Raw genomic sequence first — 21,698 nt, 5'->3', positions numbered from 1 at the left:
ACACCGGCATTTCTTTTTTTTCCTTAAAGCAATTAGGGTGTCGGGAGGGGGTGTCGTGTGCATGTTTCTGGTGTGAATTTTACTGTCAATCCTTGCTGTTAGAAAATAAGATGACCAAAGAAAAACAGATAATCTGAGTTGTTGGGATGCCGGTGTGACCTCTGAGTTGCTGCTCTGACGTCACGTTGTGGGGGATTACGGCGGAGATGTATCGTGAAGTGGTCCTGCTCTGAGTGATTATCGGACATTGCTGGCGATACTCTCGATTTTGATTTTGCTGACTTCTAAAGGCCGCACACATCGGCGGCTGGAATTGTCCTCTTGTCCTGGGTTTGTCTCGGTGGAAGGTCTCGTGCTGATTGGGCTAATATAGCTTTGATTAGGTTTCAAGAATAAATGTATGTAACCAGATTAAATTAAATGATTAAAGTTAAATACATACAGGATACAAAAAAAAGCCTTTATTAAAGTCTCTCTTGGTGGACCTTGAATATTTATTATGTACAAACCGTAGCCATTATTTAAAATCTTTCTCTGTTGAATCGCTGTCTTTCCCCAATGGCTACAAATGACTGGGATTGCCATGAAACTCCCAGCTGTCTCTACCAACAACTTCTGGACAAGATTAATAAATTAATTTGCTACAGCTGCTTTACACGGGCCTCCATTTTGCTTTCCTGTGTGAGAAGTCGTGTTGTGCTGATATCCGCTGTGTCATGGTTCCAGTTTCCTAGTGGATTTCTGAGGCAGCCGAAGGAGGGCAGTTGATCACAGCGATGGTGAAGTTCGCCCTGACCGCCCGCCTGTGTTTGTCTTTCAGAACGTGCCCACTGGGCCCAACAATAAGCCCAAGCTGCCCATCGTGATCGCGCAGTGCGGGGAGATGTGACGCACTCCCAGGCTGCGCCCGCTGTCTGGCCGGTAAACAACAGAGACTGCCTTCTTGGGGGAAACTTGTGCATGCCGCCTTTTTTTTTTTTGTGGGGTGAGGGAAATACTTTAATGGTTTCGGTGGATTTAAGTCTTACACACCCAGACTGATCTTACCTTAAATTCAGGACAGCCAGACACACACAGCTAACCCTCATTTCTCCTGTCCTCTCTGCCCCGCCCCCGATTCTGCCCCCGGAGACGTTTTGTGTTGGACGACCCCGAGATCTGGGGTTCGGGAATCAATCGTGTGGTATCCAGGATGCCGCCCCTTGCACGGCATTGTCACTCTCGATGCCGATGTGGATCTCGGCTTTGCGTAGTATTGCCTCATCACATTCCTGATCAAGACAATGGCCACATTTCCAGTTTGTAACCCATTGTTCTCCTCATTTAAAAACAAACTCGAATTACTGTAAATCTACTTAGAATCTTTAAACATCTTCAGCGGTTCAGCAATGCATAGATCTTGTGCGTCATTCTCCTTCCCTGCCCTGCACAGCCCTGTCAGTCAAAAATGAAGGCGACCTTTTTACTAACTGCTTCAGCACCAGCCACCCGTATCCGACATGAAACGATCCTGTCAGCTTTTTTCGTCTCGTGCTCGTTTTAGGAAGCTCCTGCCCGGCTGTGCAGCTCAAATCATTCTACAACTAAATGCTTGAATTGGAGGCTTATGCTGCCCCCAGTGCAGCAGGTTATGTTGCTGCCGTATCAGTCGGTAGATACTATTAAAATCAATTTGAAAGCGATATGAAAATGTGGTCTTCAATCCTGTTCAGATGTATGATGTAGTTCCGGGTGGTGCACCAAGTAGGTGGTGAGGATGCTGTGCTTGTGGAAAGACAGAGACACGGCCTTGCTGTTCGAAGCTGAAATCTCCTCCTGCAGTTCGCTGGCAGTGTGTCGGTGTGCCGAGTCTGTCATTCCCAGCATATGCCCAGTAAATACCCCTGGCTCGTCTCCTTTCCATCAGACAGAAGAGTGACCCCGGCTTGGTTGGGCTGAATCAGTCTCAGATTTGATCATTAAATGTTTGTATGACTCGGGTGATTTCATTTTGTGTGCGTTTTTTAAATAAAATGACCAAAACAAAAAAGTGGTTGTGCATTTTTGACTTGCCATATGAAAATGAGCCCTACCAGAACCAGCAGAATTGTGCTTCCTGGAACACCACTACAACAGCCGTGGTGTAAATGCCAGTTTGGGGCATGAGCAGTCCCCTGTGTGATTAGCAAAAACCTGGCTGTGTTTGTGTGTGCTTCGTTTCGTGCTTGGTGTTGTGTCGCCTGGTGCTGTGTGAGTGGGGATGTGTGTATCAGGTTAAAAAACCGCTGCATGGTGCACTTATGTTTTGGGGGGTGGGGGGGTGATACCTGAAGACTAAAGTTCACAAGCTGTCTGTACGATGTGCCCGTCAGCGCTTCGTAACAGCAGTGGTGTTCTGGGTGGATGTTGGCAGCCCAGGTAAGCAAGATTGGTAAGTAAACCACATTAGCAGAGCTTGGTGTCTTCATGATAAAACTCTATTAAGACTTAAATATGAGGCGAGCATTACTATCTAATTACACAGGACTTGAACACTCAGCCTATAGCCTCAGTAACTTACTCAGTGTGACATGGTGGGTCTGTGGCAAATCCAAGGCCGTGTGGAAATCCTGTTGATGATATACTGCTTTATCAATACACTTCTAGAAGCCCACCGTTTTCCATTACTTTTAACCTGTTTTACTTATGTTTTTACCATAGTTTCACAGCTTAGTTTCCTATGGTTTTAACACACCCTTACTGCACTCACCACAGTAAACATGGCTTAGAAATAGCGATCATGATATATCAGGGTATTTCCATGGTCCTTTGTCATAAAACCCAGTGAAGGTGTGGTGATCCCATAGGAAACCACCGTAAATCCATCTTCAGGAGCTTTGGCCCGAACGCTAACGACATTGATGGAGTGTAAGAATGTACTTAGATTTGGCTTGAATTCGTTTGGCTGAGGGAACGACCCCCTGCCTGAGAGGATGAGGCATTTCAGCGGCCAAAGCCTGGGACTTTTTATCGGGTATGATCTGTTTTTATTTACTTATTAACATCATGCTTAAAATATTTTATATGGGGGACAGTTTGAGATCCTTAAAGTCGGGCGAGGCTGGATCCCGCTGTGTCACCGCATGACCCAGTCACAAAACAGTCACAGGACATACGTCTTTTATTTCACCACCCCCACACACGTCCGACTGCAGCAGTGGGAGTTATTGCTACTACTGTTACTAACACTGCTATCATTTGTTTGGCCAAATGCCCTTTTTTCAATACAAACGTATTGGAGGAATCCAAACAGATGTCTGACAAACACACGTAACACAATGCAGTCATGCAGTAACGCGGGTTTGAAAGAGGTATAATTGACTCCTTAAGCTGACTTAAGCTTCATGGGCCGTGCGTATTTCCTCTCTGTCTTTTTCTATTCCCACACATTTTGCCTGGAGTGAGGGAGTTATTGAGAGTTATTGTTACTGCTCATTGTTATTATTAGATTATTATTATTTGTTTGGCCAAATGCCTTCTTTTCAAACCTAACATGTATACAAGAGTAATCCAAACAGTTGTACGACGAACACACAAACAACATAACAGTTGTGTTGTAACTGTAACATCACACATCATGCAGAAACGTGGCTTTGAAAGATGTTGACTCCGGGCGAGGGGGCTAGTGAGAGTGCGACAGCGCAGGCTAACTCTCGTCGAGGGAGGGCCGGGTCTCCTGGCTGTGGCCCCGACACCTGTCCAAACAGCTGACGTGCTGATTCACACTGGGGGGGGGCGGAGAGCTCAATCTGCATTCCGATCTCCTGTCTGCGCCTGGTCTTCTCCGATGGCTCCTCCCGGGCACGCCATTGGACAGCCGGCTCCCGGAGCGTCCACCTCGTGCGTCACGACTCCACACACACACACACACTGGAGGCAGCCCACCCCCGGCTCTCTTCTCAGCATTGAACTTGCCCTGTTTTCGCTCCCTGGCTAACAGCCCCCGTGCCCTCCTGGCCTCCATCCTCGCCCCCAAGGCCTTTTCTTACACCACAATGGGATGCTTTGGAATGGAGCCCTTGACGGTGCCAGACAAAGCAGGAAGTGTTTTTCGCCTGGGTGGGAGGCTGCTGTGGGGCTGTGTCAAAGCCCCCCTTTGTGCGGGACAACAGGCCGGGCTGTTAACAACAAGCCCCTTCACTGAACAAGCGGCCCTCGTAGCAGCCCGGGCCGGAGGATTAGCATGACAATGGGGGGAATGTCTTGGTCACGGGAGTAGTGTGGGGATGTCTGTGCCCCTGTGAACGTCTGCCTCGGTTTAGGGAAGGCAGGCAGGCTGTTCTCCACATAACCCATGAGCATATAACCCACTCCCCTCCCCCCCGGCCGTTGTGTTTACAATTACAAGCGGAGGATTCCTGTCACTCGCTCACTATGCCTGGTTTCTGCCGCCTAGGTAAAAGCTTCAGACCTGAAGAGGCCACTCGGCCCCTTCTCTGAGCTCCCTGCTTATCGGTGCTTGTGCGTCTGAAAAAGAGCTTTGTGCATCGGCCTCCACAACCGGGCCTGGTCTTTCTGTAAGTGTCCCCTAGTGTCCCCCAGAACCCGCCCTTAAAATAATGCCTCTGCCCGCCCTGGAAGTCTGATTGATCACCACGAGAATAACTAGAGAGATCTGACTTTTGCTGTAATTAATGGGCTGGGGGTGGGGGGGTGTGCTTGCATTTTTAAGTTGTTATTGTCTTTTTCGGGGGCGGCTCGTGAGTATAATGGCTGGTGAAGCACTGCTAATAGACCTGTGAATACTCAGGGAAGAGTCCATTGTTTTTAAATGTTGCCGTCAGGTTTGTTTATTCCCTTTTAACGTGTTAATGACTTCAGAAAAGTCTTGCTTTTGCCATTTTTAACTAATGCTGACGATCTCCATGCGGTCTGTCTGAATAAGGCAAACACTTGAGCCAGGGGATGGGCATTTATATATATGACATACAGATACCCTTATATTACAGTAAGTGTGGGGGCAACACACTAAAATAAACCGAAAGGGGATTTCCCTTTTGGGAAAAACAAAACAAACATTTGATATCCGTACAGCTTTTTTCTCACCATTAAAAAATAAGGGGGAATAATTTGATCTGTGGTAGGGACTGTCTCTGGGTCTGGGGCAGTTTGTGTTTGTGTGCGTTTATGTTTGATCCTTCGGATGTCGGAGAACACACAGGTTCCCAGTCCTGGCCCTGCAGGGGCCCCGTGTCTGCTGGGTTTCGTTTCAAATGAGCTCTGAACTGAACCTTTCAAGCACAGCTTCTCATTTCAGCCTTGTAAGCTGTTTTCAGCTCATAAACAGGAGGGGCAGGTGACAACGGCGTTGGCATGTCAACCAACGGACACAGGGAGTCCTCCGGCAGCAGGGCTGGGAAGCACTGACTGAATGCAGTTATAGTGGGTCAGAAGTGGGTGGGAGTCAAATATGAGCAGCCTCTCTCCTGGAGTTAGTCCAAGCGCGCAGCAGGGAGCACAAGACCGCAGACGGAGAGCATCGGACACTGTGCCGGTAAAGCAAACGAGGCAGTGAAGCTTTATGGGTCTATTTCCTGTTCCCATACCTGAGCAGGAAGTCAGCAAACGTACTTCTTTGGTCATCTTGGAGCCTCTGCAGACCGAATCAACTTCCTTTCAGCTTCAGATATGTAGTGAACTGGTGCCAGGAGCCGCAGTGCGTGTTTTCAGCTGGTTCCTTTGCAGTTTGTATGGGGTACGGTCTGGGGGAAGGGTGTGAGCCCGGTTGAGCAGGTGGGCCAGTAACAATGTGGGGGGGGGGCAGGAGAATCCATAAGTGTAATTTCATACCCTTTTTCCATATTGTGAAGCCCCTGGTGTTCCAGTAACGGCACCTAGTTGTTCAGGACAGTTACCACTAAATAAGTTGAATCATAAGATGCAGGCTTTTATCTTGTATACACTTGTGTAATTTTGAACTTGTAATTGTATTGTTTTGATCTGTATTGTATTATTGCACTTTTGTAATGCTCTTATATTTTGTAAGTCGCCCTGGATAAGAAATAAATAAATATATTTTTTTTAAGTATAATTGGACACGTTTAAGTCATGGTTTCGGTTGCATCTTGTTTTAAGATCCACCTTGTAATTCTTTCAGAATGTCTTAATTGGATTTAGCAGAGTCCGTGCGTCCTCGCTCTCTGGGCTTCCTCCCTCTCTCGCATACGATGCGGCTCCACAAAGGCAGGTCCTGCTGCACGAGCCATAATTCCGCTGACGACATTGCGGTTAATTCAGAAATAATTAAAACCGCAGTGCAGCACAGATTCCCATCCCGTTGAGATTAAGATCTGCTTTGCTGAGTGCAGCCTGCAGGGGTTGGGGTGGGGTCGGCAGGAAACGGACTTTCACACTAATCCGAGCGGCTGTGAAACGCTGTGCTTCTTACCTCCTCGATACCCGGGAGTTTATGGGTTCCTCAGCTCTGTGAATGGGAGCTTGAATGGCTGACAAGAAAGCAAAACCACACTAGACTGCTGTGAAGTGAACGAGGGACACTCCTGCACTTCACTGCAATTGTTCTGCACTTCACTGGTACTTCACACAGACCTCGGCCCGCCTTGCTGTCTGCACAGGAGCTGGCAGACTCATTCACGCCGGCCAGCACTGCTCTCAGACTGATTTGACTGATTGGGCCTGTTTTAACAGCCACGTCCCCAAAGACACCACTGTCTCCTTTTCGACCGAGCTGCCATTGATTTCAAATTGAATTGATCCCTAACCTTTGTCGTTGATGTGACGTTTTAAATGGTAACTGAACTCGAGGGGCTGAATACAATTTCAAACAGGCTGACTGAAGCAAAGTACTGGTTCAGATAAGGGTGTATCTAAAAGCAAAGCCCCACATTTAATCTGATAACACATCCCAGGGTGCATTGGGGCAGACGAGCCTGTTAGTGACCGCTCCATACCTGTAAGAGGAGCTCTCCACTTTAGATTTAGAGCGGCCACAACCTGTGGTAGAAATGAGCGATCAGTGCGGCAGATCACTCTTCCCCACTAACGTCCCGTGAAGGACCTACAATCCAGCTGGTCGCGTGAGAAGAGCGCGTTTGTTTTCGCCAAACAGCCAAGGACAACAGGTATCCGTTCCCTTATCTCTCTCCCCAGTGAATGTGTTGCTCTTGTCATTGCCAGTCAATGAATCAGTAGCTAGCAGGTGCACATTTTGTTTGTCTGCTCTTGACTGGTATTTCATTAACATTTAAAAAAATAGTCCTGCTATAGGCAAACAGTGACAGATTGATACAACAATGACGCAGAGATTGAAGGTCGGGGCTACGTCTGAACACTAAGAGTGGGGGGTGTAGGGAGCACGTTACCGAGCCGGGCTGTAGGGGCCCATTGGTAGGATCTTTAACACAATCTGCGTGTCAAGGACAGAGAACCCATCAGCTGCTGACCCCTGGACAAGCAAGAGGTGCCAAACAGATTCAGGGTAGTCCGCTTATGTACGTCTCGGCAAAACGCACTGCAGCGCTGTGATGATGGTGGTCTTGAACAGATTCACCGTGAGAGAGACCCCCTCACTCACAATCTCGTGTGGCCGTATTATTTTATTTTTGAAGTTTTAATTTCTTGTATCTCATAACCAGTTAGATTAGTCTATTTCCTTTTCTTCGATTTTCTCGTTTTCTCTCATTCTTTGTTACTTTTGTTTGTCCTTTCTCTTTCGTTCTTCCATCCAAATACCTGCAGGCAGTCTGTCTGTGTGACGGCAGGACACACCCTCTGCACTGTATTGTGTGTCTTCCTGTCATGCATTAACCCGGCACTTTGCACCAAGTGTTTCACAGCCGTCATGACAATGTTTGTGATTTTGGGGGGTTTTGTCCCAAAAGAAATTTGAAAATTGAAGGGTGATGCTACTTATTCCTTATCTACACATTTCATCTATGGCGGAAAGAAACGAAAAGATGAACACAACAAAACAGGCCAATCTAGGATTACAGCTGAGCTGGGCGATTTTGTGGGTTGTATTCGTTAAGCTTGTTGGGAGTGTAATTTGGTGTTCGCAGTAGATTGTGGGTGAAAAAATCACCCACATTTTGTTGCAGCTTCCAAACAGGCTCACGATCACAGTTGTCACTGAAATGGAAAATAGAGGGAAAACAAATCAGAAATCATTCATCCTGTGCCAGTCTGTCCTTGTGCAATTCTGTAGACTGCTGTGCTGTTTTTAATATGGGGGAACAGATTGCCAATGTTGACAGACGTTAAATATTGTATTTGCAGTTTGTTTTGCTGTGCTCAAACAAGCTGCAACATTATGCTAAGTCTTCTTACAGAAATACAAATCCTATGAAACAAATAGAAGTCAACGGAGTAATAGTCCATAGCTGACATTCCCTTGTCTTAACTAACTGAGGTCAGTCACCATCAATCTGGGGGGGTGACACGAAATTACATTATGATTGTGTTTTTTGTGTACTGACTTCCTGCAGCACCTGGGAAGCCCTGCAGCCTCGGACAGATGTTCCCACAGGCTCAGCTCAGAGGAAGCTCTCTTGGGCACATCTGGGGGCATCGTGTCTGGGGTGGATGGGTCTGGGTGGGATATTGTCCCGAAACCCCGGACTGGGCGCGCTGGAGCCACAGATAAAGGTTACAATCCCGTGGCACATAATTAAAGGTAATGAGTTTAGCCAGGGGATCGGTTTATTGTGTGACGCTTCCGGATAAGGACTCAACAGTGGAGTTTATACAGCCATCTGGATGAGAACTGGCCTCTCCCTGTCAATCAAAACCTGACAAGAATATTATAATAACTCTGATAGAATATAAAAACATAGGCCCTCCAATGCACCTTATATTTCAAATCATAACGGCTGTTCAATACCGTTATTGATTTGAAAAAGACGTTTCCATGCAGTAAAATACAGCCGTTATTTCCAATTAAAAGAGGTGAAACTGAGCTGTGGTGGGAAAATGAAGGTGCACATTATAATGATTGGGACTGTTTAAATGTGCAATTACTTTAAATTAAAAGGATTGATTAGCAGAACAACAAATGCCACCTCGAAATAATATATTAAATACCATCAAAATAATCATTTTGGAAGACACTGCACTTTCATCTGCATTGCTGTTCATGTGAAGCGAATGGGAAATCGCTCGTTTAAATGTGTACAATTGTAAAAGTGCACGTACTCTATTGATGGCGGTTTACAATTATACCCCCTTTAATTAAAACAGACTGTAAACAAACAGGAGCCGTGAAAGGCGCTGCTGTCGATCTAACCCGAATACACTGACGTGTAACTTATTGACCTATATGTTTATCTTTCACAGGATTCATGACAACATCCATAGTGAAGCAGAGGGGGGATCATTGTGACCGACTCGCCGACAGTGTTACACTTTGAGACGGACTGAAATAAAGAGACAATACAAATTCAGAGCACGTCCATCATACGGTGCTGCTAACGTTTACTGTACCACCGTTTATGTAAAGAGGTTGGGCCAATCGCTGTCGTCGTGGGCGGGTTCCTTACGTTTTCTGCCCAATCAGCGTCGACAATATTTAGCTTACTTTTCAGCACAGCGTTTGACTGACTGCTCCCTGGGCCTCTCAGCGCTCCCCTTACTGTAATTGGCAGATCAGTCAGCCAATCACAGAGGGCCACCCTTTGAGGTGCGCGCCTTCTCCCGTGCACCTAAACCAATCAATCTTCCGAAGGGCTGGGGGCGGAGTTTAGTTTCGCTGCTCATTCAGCGACCCAATCGAATGCGAGAGCGGGCAGTTGATGCATGATTGACGGCGATGAGCACCAATAGGGTTAGCGATGGGCGGTGACGCTTGCTGAGGGACAGGTGTGATGACCAATCGGGTCGCTGGATGGGAGGGTGAATCTCTCGGCATATCGCCCGGTATCGGCTCGCATTCCGTCCAGTTCGATCGGCAACGGGAGCGGAGAAAGGAAAGCTGAGAGCCGAAGGCAGCAGCCCCACCACCGCCGGCCCAGGTTACCATCAAGCACCGGGAAAACACACCAGAGAGCCACCGCCGGCACAAGTCTAGTTACCAACCAGAAACCACCATGAGCAGCGAGGCCGAGACACAGCAGCAGCAGCCGCCAGCACCACCACAGCAGCAGCCAGAGCCTGCCGAAGCGGAGAGCCCGTCCAGCCCGGCAGCCACAGCTACCGCGGGGGATAAGAAGGTCATCGGTAAGTGGCCGGATCGGGGCTCATTTCAGTCGGGTATCGACCCGTTCGTGCTGGGTCTGGCGGCCGGGGGAGAGTGTCCCGGGCCGGCGTGTGGCTCCGTGGGAGCCGGGCTCCGCCGTGCGCTCTGCCCGGTGTCGGTTCCTTTGTGTGCGCTCGAGAGAAAGCGGTTGGGAGAACGAGCGGTCCCGGGCGGCGGGCGGTTAACGGCCGGGCCGCCGCGTCCTCCCGAGCCAGGCCGGCGAGCACAGGACCGGGTGGGTGGGTGGGTTCGGGCTGGGGGAGGGGGACGAGGGGGCGGCAGTGTGGACTCTGCCGGGTCTAAGACGGGTGTCGTGGCGGGGCTTCACTCTCGGTCCTCCCCGGTTGTAGAAGGAGAAGAGGGGAGTCGCGGTAGCTGCGTGGACTCGGATGGGCCTGGGGACACATGGCGACCCGGGCCGCGGCGTGGTTCGTGTCAGTAACTGCCAGACGGGTCACCCCAGCGCTTGGCCTTGATCGTGACCGTCCCGGGGCGTCATCGCGGTGCTGGGTCCCAGGTCTCACGGGGTCAAGTGGCATCGCGGGCGGGGGGAGTGGACGCTGTGTATCCGGCGTGCCCCCTGCCCTCCACTCGGCGCTTCCCCGCTGATTAGCGACCACTGTGCGGCCGATGCAGAGACCCCCTCCCCCTTTGTTCGCTGTAACGCGCTACGGTACGAGCTCCGGCGCCTCACATGTTAATGCATGTCGCCGCTGCGGGCGAGGTCCAGCGCCGAGATTGAGTCTCTTTCGGCCGGTGAACCGAGTCCGGCGGCCCGACACCCGGCCCGGCCTCCCCCTCGAGTTCCACTAGTGACTGTATAGAAACTTGGCGAGAGAAAAAAATCCAAAATGTCCGCCGCGGTGTTTGCATAGGAGAGGGATTTCTTTTGTCTCGACGGTGGGGTTTTTGGAGTAGTTGGTTAAAACAAACCGGCCCGGGGTCACTGATCGCCGCTTGCGGGGGAATATCGGGCTGTTTTCTGGCGGTTTGGGGACGCTTGTGTGCGCAGGATTCCCATCGATTTGGCGCGGAATATGGCTGGGCTCGGGCGCAGGACTGGCTGCCCTCCAGCCACATGGTAGAGGAGACGGGGCTGCCTACGAGGACAGCCGTGTGTGCGCCGGCATGCAGCGCTCTGGCCGGGTCTGTGCCGGGGCTCTGCCTGGACCGGCGGCAGTATTGCCGTTATTAACGTGGTCCTGCGTGCGTGTGCTGTGACAGGTCTCCACCACGTGTAGCGCGGCCGGGCACTTCCTGGTTGCGCTGCGGTGAATCGTGCTCGTTTGGGGGAAGACTTGCGGGTTGGACTGCGGATCGGAGCCGCGCTGTGCCGCCGCCGCGCCGGGGACCTGCGGAGCGACAGTGCCCTGCGTGAGGCGGCCTGTTTCTGGGAGTGCGCTTAGGTGGCGGACCACGCAGCTTTACGTCGCCGTCTATAAAAAGCCCATCGCAGGCCGGTTAAATATAGATGCAGATACTTTTACAGGCCCTGCCCCAATCTGGCGTGGACAGTTAGTAACTCCTTGGCACTGGATTGGAGTTAAAATTGTCCTGAGGAGAAGTCAGTGTCCTGGACTTGAACTGGAACTGAAATTGTAGCAAAACCAGTCCTACATTAATGGTGAAATTGCAATGCATACTTTCATTTGTATAGTTTTGTATTTATTTTACACTTAACTGGCACTTTGAGTTATATTGTGTTTTACACTATAAATTAAGCCCATCAAACAACTTGAGGCCTAGTTGGATGTTTAGTTTCTATAATGACTGAAGTTTGTACGTAAGCTGATCTAGACTAGGGTCCAGTTGGGATTGAGTTTCACGACTCCCCCTCACCAGCTCAATCCACTGGTCCAAGGAGAATCACACTGAGCTAGTGACTGTAAAAAGTAAGTGCGCAAAGTTACACCCTGATGAGCAGTGTAATAACTACAAATACACCAATTTATAGTACACAACCATTCAGACATCTGCACAGTGGAGTAAAAACTCAGTATAAGGTTCAGCAAAAGTAGTGCAGGGACATGGTGTGCTAGGATGGGCAGCATTGTGGGTAGCGGTCAGGGCTCTGTTCAGTTCCAGCTGGGGGGCCCTGCTATGTGCAAGGTACTGTACCTAGATTGCTCCAGTACAAACCCAGCTGTATAAATGGGTAATTGTATGTACAAATGTGATATTGTAACTGGATAAGGGCGTCTGATTAGGAATATAATAATCTGTCAGTGTTGCAGATCCCAAACTCTAGAGATAGGGAGAAATAAATCCACATCACCCATTCATTGACCTGCTTTTTCACACCAGGAAGACAGTAGTTAATCGATCTTTTGTTTTTGCTTTTGTTTTGCAGCAACAAAGGTCTTGGGAACAGTGAAGTGGTTTAACGTAAGGAATGGCTACGGTTTCATCAACAGGTAAGGGAAGGCCTCGTCTCGCTCAGGCCATGGATATGCCGTGACCTGTGGGTCCGATAACATACTAAAGCCTATTAGCGCCTCCCTTTGCTTACATAGCTGTATGTTTATCAGACCATGCCCTGCGCTGGTTTACAGCCTGGGGTTTATCTAACTCTTAAGCCAGTTAATTTGGATTTGCTCGACAGTAGTAAACTTAACTCCTTGCCAAAACAAACAGCCCAGAGTACAGCCTTAACTCCTAATGACCGTTTGTGATTTGTAATTGGTGGTTGAATGGACTCAGGAGTGTCTCTTGACTGAAAAGTTAGTCACTGTAGTTTTTTTTTTTTTTTTCTTTCCCGCTCTTCTAAAGGAATGACACAAAAGAAGATGTATTTGTACACCAGGTGAGTACAATTAATTCACTCCACTTCTCTCACTTCTGCTTTCATTTGTGAAGTTTCATGAGCTTTGTGTCTCTGAAGAAATATCATTCTGCTCCTTGTTTATCCAAGTGGCAGAGGTTGAAAACTAGATGTTATAAAGTTACAAACCCCTCAACAGTGTTACATAGTGCTTAAGTTACACAGGACAGTGGTGTAACATCCAGAGTGGAATTCATCACAATCCAACAAGCTGCACCTTGAAACCCGACCCAGCAATAAAGTGACAGATTACAGTATGCGTGAATAGCAAGCCTGTAGTACAAGAGTTGAACGAGCTGCTTGTGATCTGATCTTCTGTGTTGGGTGCTGTGAAATGGCACAGCACTGCTCTTATCCATACTGTCATGTTAAATCAGTATCCAGTTCTGATCCCTGAAAAATCACAGCCACCTTACAGAGAGGGTGCTTCATATAACCTGTACAACCCCATGGGTGGATGTTAGATGTTTGCAGCCGGGGCCACCTTACACCTGTCACACTGCACACAGGCGTGGGCACAGATTGTCCTCAATAAAAGTGAATCACTCTTATTTATTATTTCAGATGTTATCAGTATAGGTTTGGTTCTGTCAGACTGTTTTGCTGCTTGGAACTTCCTTTGAACAGTGGCAAGACTCATGTGTGTCTCTCTATCTCTCTCCTCAGACCGCCATAAAGAAAAACAACCCAAGGAAATACCTGCGTAGTGTTGGAGACGGAGAGACAGTGGAGTTTGATGTGGTCGAAGGGGAGAAGGTGAGTGAAGGAGTGCTACTTAACACACATACTAGTGAAGTGTCCGTCTCTGGATCGGCTCTCCAGGGTGTTTTGGTGTTTGCAAGAGACCCAAAGAGGGCACTAAAGTGGCATAGTTTTGAATTTGAAAACACCAGCCACGTGAATGTTGATAGAGGTTTGGTATATGGAAAAAAAAGATGGTGTGCCGATCATAGCCCTGGTCTCTCACCAGCGGGAGAGGAAGCTAACTTGTTTAATTGTTTGGCGTTTGACAGTCTGTATGCAGATGGCGGCTGCAGGGCAGGGTGTGCGTTTTCAATACTCATTACTGGTGTCACTGCAAAGCGTGACGCGTGGCTGTGCGCTGATGGTGGGAGACCACGTAGTAGGTGCCTCTGAAGTCTTTGAAAAGGACTCTGGCAGTTATCACAGTGGCTCTGGAGAAATGGACCGACTTCAAGTGCTTTCCTTCCTGTTCCCATTCTAAACCAATCTGGTGTTTTGGAGCAGCGGCTCATTCGATCAAACTAGATAAGCCACGTGCTCTGGCAGCCCTGTGATCAGGCCCACTTTGTGTTTATAACCCAGTGTAGCTTAAGCGGCACCTTCCCCAGCGGAGGGACAAGTGGCACAACAGTGTCTGCTGACTCTCGGGTGTCTTGGTGTGAGGACAGGAAGATCGGACAGTCGGTGTCGAAATGAGGAATTGGAATGCATTTAAAGTTGGCGGCCAAGCTTCTGCAGAGAGAGTGAGCCGGTCTTGGGCCGGCCGGCCGCGTCAGGGCTTTCCAAATGAGCCACAGCTGCTGTTTATAAACGCTTCCGTTGCACCAGATTCCACAAGTGTTCCATTTGGAACTTTTTGTTTCAAGTGTATAATTATAACCCAGTCACTTGATCCAGGAATCAAGGTCTGTGTTCATTACTGCGTCTCGGTGAAGGGTCTGTACTGGAGGTGGGATTTTGTGACCCAGTGGTCATTTATTTACAAGGGTTCCTACCATGAATGGTGCAGAGTCGCACTCCTGTTAGCAGTAACCAGCATTGCTCCTCTGAGAAAGTAGTGGGAAGCATGTGGTTTAGAATCGAGATATAATCTGCGATTTAGCCGTTCACGGAAACTATTACCTGTGCATCATGTGCAGGTGAATGAAATCATCCAAGGATGAAAAAACGAGCCACTTCTAGGGCTGGTGCAGCGGTTCCAGGACAGCCTTGACATGAAATACAAGAAAGTTCATGAAAGGCAATCTGTACCATATTATGTGGCTTCATGGAGGGATGGATAATGGTTGTTTTAATCCCATGCACATGGTGTTTTGTGGAGCATTATGTGAGGACCAGTGAATTGATTTTTAAATGTGTACTCTTACTGGCCGGCAGTGAGGTAATGTGTAAGACAAACTGGAGCCTTTTAAGCAGAATTATTTCTTAATGTAATCTGCACTGTAAAGACAACTCTTAACTGTACATGAACATTTAAAAGGCTATTGTTAGAATAGGTTAAGAACGTTTGTTCTCTTGTCCTGGCAGGGTGCAGAAGCAGCCAACGTCACCGGCCCCGGGGGGGTCCCAGTGCAGGGGAGCAAATACGCCGCAGACAGGAATCGCTACAGGCGCTACCCCCGCCGCCGCGGCCCCCCCCGCAACTACCCACCCAACTACCAAAGCGACGGGGAGGGCGAGGGCAGCGAGAAGAGAGAAGGCGCTGACAGCGCGCCCGAGGGCGAGGCGCCAACCCAGCAGCGCCGGCCCTCCTTCCCCCGCCGCCGCTACCCTCCCTACTTCGTCAGACGGCGCTATGGCCGCCGCCCCCCCTACACCAACACCCCCCCACGAGGAGAGATGACTGAGGTGAGCCGTGGGGCGCAGGGGTCCTGTCCGTCGCAGCGTAGCAGCCATTATTGCTAGAGCAGCTCATGAGCCACTGATGCTGAAAGGGGAGTGGATGTGGGACTTGGAGAATCAAAGTATTGCCTCTTTGAGAAGCAGAAACCATTACCTACAGTTTGAGGGGTGATTGAAATTAAAAAGCAGTAGCTAAAAGAGGCATTACCTGTGATGACTGAAGTGTTTGAGCGTCCTCCTCTAACCTGTGTGCTCCGTTGTTTGCAGGGTGTTGAAGGGGAAGAAATCCAAGGTGGTCCAGACCAGGGTGCCAAGCCAATGAGACAGAACTACTACAGAGGGTACCGACCGAGATTCACAGAAAGGTTTGCATGTTGTGTTCATTGACACGGGGCTGCAACAACGAGCTGGTCGAGGGCGGCGCAAAGCGGCTCGTCGGCAGAAATGCGGTGAAGTGCGACTCCGGTGGGCTGACCTCCGAGAGCCTCTGTTCCTTCTCCCAGTTTGGCCTAGAAGGAGTAACGAAGGAATAGAGAACCCAATTGAACATAGAACCCAATTGCACACACACCGCAGACCAAGAAGGAACACATTCGGACTTTAATAAAGGACCGTTACAATAAGTTTCATTACAAAAGCTCAATGAAACCTCTGTATGGACTGCAAAGCAATACAGAGCGTAGTAATACCATACACTGGTTCCCAAACTGGTTTTATGAACATAATTGGCGGCAGCAGTAACGCTGGCACCTCCCGTGAACGTGAACTGGTCCCTCACGGGCAAAATCTTCTCATTGTTGCAAACCTACTTTGAATGGCAACTGCGTATAAGACAATGGATGTTGGTGTTGGTGGTGGGGGGGTTTTCTGCCTGGCTGCGTAACTGCTCCTCTCGGGGCTTTGGGGGGTCCGATGTCTGGTGGAAATTTGAAAAGATGTATTGTACTTAGGTCCTAAGCAAAGGGTCACAGGGCAGAGGTACTTCAGTGGGTAAAGGCACAGGCAGGCACGGCTGCTGTTGTGTATGGGTACCTGGGTGATGCTTTCTGAGCAGTCATCACAACGGGCAGCGCAAGGCAAGAAGGCAGATGTCATTACTTCAAATCAGTGTTATGATATTCACTGGAGTGTAATTTAAAGCTTAGAGAAGCAGCAGCAGCAGTACAGCACCTGTAGTCAGAACTAAGTGTTGTGTAACGTCTGCCACTGTGTCAGGAGAAGGCGTTGTCTGCAGCTGACTTCCTGTCAGTGAGTGTCGGTAGGGCTGTCAGATTGCTGGTGGCATGTGGGGGTGTGTCGAATGACTGAAGGGAAAAATCAAGAATCCCTCAAGAAGTCACATGTACCTGCTACTTATTCCAGAGTTACCATCACTTTTGACATGTGAGCAATTTCCTGTGTTTAAAGACTTAAGAGTGAAACTGTTAGGCAATAGACTGAGGAATGCAGACACTTTTTTTTGTGAGTGAAGCCGAGCAGGAATTGAGAGCATCACCGCAGCACACGTCCGCTGTCTAAGTGGAGAGTGTAGCTACTGCTGCGTCTTTCTCCCTCGGTGCGTCCCTGACTGCTTGCTTTGAGACAGGGCGTCGAATGCAAGCAGGAGAAGAAATGTGGAAATGAAATGACTGACCGGTGGGTGTATCTTGGTGTTTGCAGGGGGCCCCCTCGTCCCAGACCAGTGCGGGATGGTGCCTGCGAGGAGGACAAGGAGAACCAGGGTGATGGCAGCCAGGGCCAGGAGCCCCGCCCCCGCCGATACCGCCGCAACTTCAACTACCGCCGCAGACGCCCACAGAACCCTAAACCTCAAGATGGCAAAGAGAACAAGGCAGCCGAGCCACCAGCTGAAAAAGCGTCCGCTCCCGAGGCCGAGCAGGGCGGGGCTGAGTAAAGACCGGCTTACCACCTCTACCATCGTCCGGGTGAGTACCGCTGCTGCCACACGCACACACGTGTCACTGCCACACGGGGTGCTGGTTCAGGGCCGCACAGTGTTCCAGCACTCCACACACCCTGTCGCTGTGCCTCCCTAAAGGAGCAGCAGAGCAGGTTCTGTAGGCGTGTCTGACCCAGGGCCGGTTGCTAATGAAATGCAGCAGCTCTGCCCTAACTGTGACGTGTTTGTGATGCCAAAACTTTTACCACAAGAAAACCCTTCAGGGCGACGCTAAGGGTCTACTGACCTGACACCCCAGGACTCTGTGTCGCGCCCGCACGTCCGAGCTGCTCGTGGTTCTGGTGTGGTTTTGCACAGTCCCTGATAGTTGCAGTTAGTCTGTATGTTACATTGTGTCCTTGCTGCATCAAACGCCTGCGTCACACTCACATACTCCCCACCCCACCTGCTCCAGGGCCACAATGGGTGAATGCTGCTAAATTGGCGAGTTAAGTGCTCTTATAAGGAACAGCAAGGGCTGAGCATGAGCTGAACCCCCAGCGATGAGGCTCTTTAAAGTGGTCCCCGCTGCCGGGCGGGCGGAGCTGGGATAGCTGCGGTGGGGGGGTTGGGCGGTTGCCATGGAAGGTAATGGAATCCGCGGCCGGCCCGTGTTACCGAGCGGCACCACGACAGCCCGCTGCGCTCGGCACTTTCCATTGATGCTGCAGCGCAGCCCCTGAGCCCCTGGACAAAGGCGCATGATAATGGCACGGATTTGATAAAGTCCGGGCTGGCAGCGGCACCAGGGCTTCTCCATTGTGTCTCCCTGAGCGGGGCTCGTTGTGTGGGCTTAGCCTTACTCTCGCTCCCCGTGCCACTCTGACCCCCTGCCCCCACAGACACAGCCAGCTGGCCCTGGGTCACTGCCAGGCCTGTGAGGAGAGCAGCGCCTGTGAGAGGCCCTGTGCAGGACCAAATGGACACCTGACGAGCACGATGGGGGGGGGGGAACGGCCTCCTCTCCTTCGTAAACTTTGTGTATCAAGTCAGAACCGGACTGTCAAAGTGCCATAGACGAAATCCAAATGTTAAATACCGAGTTGTTCCTCAGAGGTGTCCTGCTCAAGGGATACTGAACTAACCCGCCTGCCTAGCCTGTAGCCTGTGCTATAGCGGTGTGAATGTGTGAATAAGGGCTGGGGTAACGGCAGCGTCCTCAGAGCAGCTCCCCCATCAGGCCTGGGCTCTTTCGATGGTGGGAGCTGTGATGCCAATCTGTGCCAGCAGTCAGGTGTACTCGGTGCTGTCGGGGTTTGTAAGGGCCTGTGGACGAGCGGACTGCGGCAACGGCCTGAATTAATCCCCTGTGTGTTTTTGTTTTTCAGTTTTGTCAACATGAAGAAACATCTGAAATGAAGACACGAGCAATAACACCCAGATTTGACTTGACGATCAGCGACAGCTTGCAACACGTTTGACCAGATTACACCGATCGCCTGCAGAATCTATGCAGCCCTGTTTTTTTTTTTCCTCATAACTTTTATCTGACAGCTTAAAGAAAAAGAAAAAAGAAAAAAAAAAAACATGGATTTTTTTCAGTAACAGCAAAGATTTTTTGTAAAATCGGTCTTAAGTTTTTACACCAAATGGTTTTTAAAGAAGAAAAAATTATTTGATATCTGGTCAATTTGACATTTTTAAATATACAAATCAAATTTTGTGTACAACCTGAATTTTAACAAAAAAAGGCAAGCGCAAATAAAAAGTCAAAGTAAAAGCGTGTTTTGTATGTTATTTGTGTGTGGGGGGGGGTGTCCAGGCTGTTCAGAAGCTCAAAAGCCACTCCAGACGGCTGCTAATGTAGAAATGGCTTGACGTGAACGTTGGCCAAATCGCACTCTGCGCTGGATGGACGTCTTTGTCCCGTCTTAAGTGCTGCTGTGTCCATTCATCACGATCCCTGTGAAGCACTGGGGGGTGGGGGGGGGAGCCTGGATTTAATTTGTGTTGCGTCTGATCTGAAAGGGTCCATTAAGGATTCCGGCACAACACGGGGACGGCGTTTTCTTCACCGGGGTTTTGGTGTGAAGCGGGAAGGGGGAGCAGCGGTGCACTGATGGAGGGGGAGGGTGATGAGGCAGTGATGTGTGGGCAAAAGCATTACGGGTGGAACGCACAACGTCCAAAGCCTTCCTGCATAGGCAGCGCTGCCAGCCAGTGGCTCACTGCAGAAGAATATTTTAATTTCCACCCTGCCTGCCTGTCTTCAGTGAAGGGGTGTGTTAGTTTCCCTTTTAAGGGAGGAGTGGAGAGGCTAAATGATGCAGTAGGATTGGGCATCTCTTCCAATGATTAAAGCACAGCTGCACTGCTATCCTGTCATTTCTTGTGTGTTCTCTCTCTTCAACACCCCTTCCTGGCTCAGATGGTAAGCCCTACTGCATTGAGGTGTGAGGCGCATCATATCGCAGCTCTGTCCTGCACGGCTGTATTTAAAGGTGTCTGGAGGAGGAGAGATGAGGGAAAGTTGTTGAGTTTGATGAAAGGCCACGGCAGGAGCAGCAGCAGGGAGTACCCGACCCCACGACGAGTGTCCAGGCTTGATGTTTTTGGTGGACGTGGACTTCGCCGATGTGTTGGACAGAGAAGACCAGGTAAGCGTGTCCTGGGGATGGGGGTTGGATTGGCCTTGTAGCCTGGTTATAGGATTAGCACGTTGTGTTAGGGAGGTTGGCCGTCAGTGAATGTGAAAATGAACATCAGGAAATTCAGCATAATGTGTGCATAGTCGTGTGTATCATTGATATTTGAGGACAGTGAGCTGTGTGAGGCTCAACGATGGGACACTTGTGTCTGAATCCAGTAGCTGTTCAATAGATGTCATGGTTGATGTAAATGTTTGTGCACAATGATCTGTGGTCGATCAAAACAAGCCGTTTCCAGCGATCTTGTTCACAATCACTTGTGTCGTGGAGGAGCCGGAGGCAGTGCCTGTGTGTTGGTAAGACTTCTCACAAACCGAGTGTGTGTAAAAGTGGAAAAAGGTCAAATTGTGGTGGAAGGATTGTCGTGTAAGAGCCGGAGTGGTGCAATAAAAAGTGAAGTTGTATTTTGTGGCTATGGTCTCGAGTGAATTTGTCACTTGAACGAAATGCGTCAAGTGTATGTATGTTTCATGGAGCAAAGTCAGTGGATGTTATTTTATCCACAAATTAAATGTGCTCAGTGGACTTTTCCTCAGAGTAGGTGCTGTCCGCATGTATCTTCACAGTTGTTGAGTTTTGCCACCTGGGGTTAAATGGGCAGCCTGTGGTGAAATCTGTGCACTTGTTGGTGCTCATGTAGGTTGCCCGAGCTCCGAATTGAGTTGTCTGTCGAGTCGTGTGGCAGCCGATGTCAACGGGGAGCTCTGTGCAGCGATTCACAGCGTCTCTAGTGGTGTAATGGTTTAACAAAACCCCAACACTGTGTCTTGAGAGAATATTAATTCATCATCAAGTTCAGTGGAAATCAGCTGACATTCCCATCAGCCGGAGATGTGTCTATTTGTCAGCTAAAGTCTGACATACGCAAGTGAGGTGTGAAACTGCAGGAAAGTAGTTGTGAAATTGAGTGATAAGGAGGCTTTAATTGGCCTAGCGATCTAAGTAATTAGATGATTGTCTCTAGTTTAAAAGCAAGCTGAATCATGCGGTGCTTTATGAAGTGTACCTTAATATGGTGCTTTTTTGATTAAATAATTTCTTGCAGTATACCAAAAAAAAAAAAAAGGTTACAGTAATCACGTAGAGCAACTCGTTTGTTGTGAATAACAGCACAAATCTATCTTTTCTGCAGTGGAATTGAGTGTTTTAAAATGTTAATTTCATTTCAAAGCAAATTATCTATACAGCGCCTATAGGCCTTGTTGGCTTGCTATCTATAAATTGATAGGGCTGACGGGCTTCTTCTCTCCCTGTTGTCTTCTATGGCAGGAGATCCGGTCAACGGTGGACACGGAGACAGCGGCCCCTGTAAACAACGGCAGCGTGAGGATGGTGTGCGTGTCCTGGCTTGGCCGAGGTGGGTGACATCTGTACGGCCTTGTAGGAGGAGTGGACAGAGCGAGGGATTGGCTCGGGTGGCCTCGCTGGTGTGTGCGTTTCACTGCCCTTCTTACAGCGGAAGCAGGACGCGAGTCGAAAGGTGTGAAAGTGACGAAG

General features: G+C 49.4%; 2 protein-coding genes across 4 annotated transcripts in view; both read left to right on the top strand.

Annotated features, from left to right (window-relative positions):
- The window catches only part of ppih (peptidylprolyl isomerase H (cyclophilin H)), a 32,727-nt gene extending 30,698 nt beyond the window's left edge, over positions 1 to 2,029 (top strand). Inside the window, exons 9-10 of one of the 2 annotated variants that reach the window (XM_066691189.1) lie at positions 821 to 921; positions 1,132 to 2,029. In XM_066691189.1, coding sequence (XP_066547286.1) covers positions 821 to 889 — 69 coding nt within the window. In that variant the 3' untranslated portion in view covers positions 890 to 921; positions 1,132 to 2,029. Of the gene's footprint in view, positions 1 to 820 lie in introns of both variants that reach the window. The other variant, XM_066691188.1, reaches the window with a different exon arrangement.
- A 7,861-nt stretch (positions 2,030 to 9,890) lies between these two features.
- On the top strand, positions 9,891 to 19,273 carry ybx1 (Y box binding protein 1). Of its 2 annotated transcripts, none has more exons than XM_066691187.1 (8): positions 9,891 to 10,188; positions 12,558 to 12,621; positions 12,977 to 13,010; positions 13,695 to 13,784; positions 15,300 to 15,620; positions 15,882 to 15,955; positions 17,274 to 17,539; positions 18,882 to 19,273. In XM_066691187.1, the coding sequence occupies exons 1-7, from the start codon at positions 10,059 to 10,061 to the stop codon at positions 17,506 to 17,508; spliced, it is 948 nt and encodes a 315-aa protein (XP_066547284.1). In that variant the 5' UTR covers positions 9,891 to 10,058; the 3' UTR covers positions 17,509 to 17,539; positions 18,882 to 19,273. The 2 variants fall into 2 exon arrangements, with proteins under 2 accessions (XP_066547284.1, XP_066547283.1); XM_066691186.1 differs by having other exon boundaries at positions 15,882 to 15,979.
- The last annotated feature ends 2,425 nt before the right edge of the window (positions 19,274 to 21,698 follow it).

This window comes from Amia ocellicauda, chromosome 18 (genome assembly GCF_036373705.1).
Source record: "Amia ocellicauda isolate fAmiCal2 chromosome 18, fAmiCal2.hap1, whole genome shotgun sequence".
In the NCBI taxonomy this organism is placed as follows: Eukaryota; Metazoa; Chordata; class Actinopteri; order Amiiformes; family Amiidae; genus Amia; species Amia ocellicauda.
Note: the sequence above shows the minus strand (reverse complement) of the source record. Positions and strands in the feature narration are given on the sequence as shown.

Coding starts and splice junctions, on each gene's coding strand:
- ybx1 (XM_066691186.1), top strand. CDS start 10,059: ATGAGCAGCGAGGCCGAGACACAGCAGCAGCAGCCGCCAGCACCACCA. Junction 13,011..13,694: donor AAGATGTATTTGTACACCAG/GTGAGTACAATT, acceptor CTCTCTCCTCAG/ACCGCCATAAAGAAAAACAA. Junction 15,621..15,881: donor CACGAGGAGAGATGACTGAG/GTGAGCCGTGGG, acceptor CGTTGTTTGCAG/GGTGTTGAAGGGGAAGAAAT.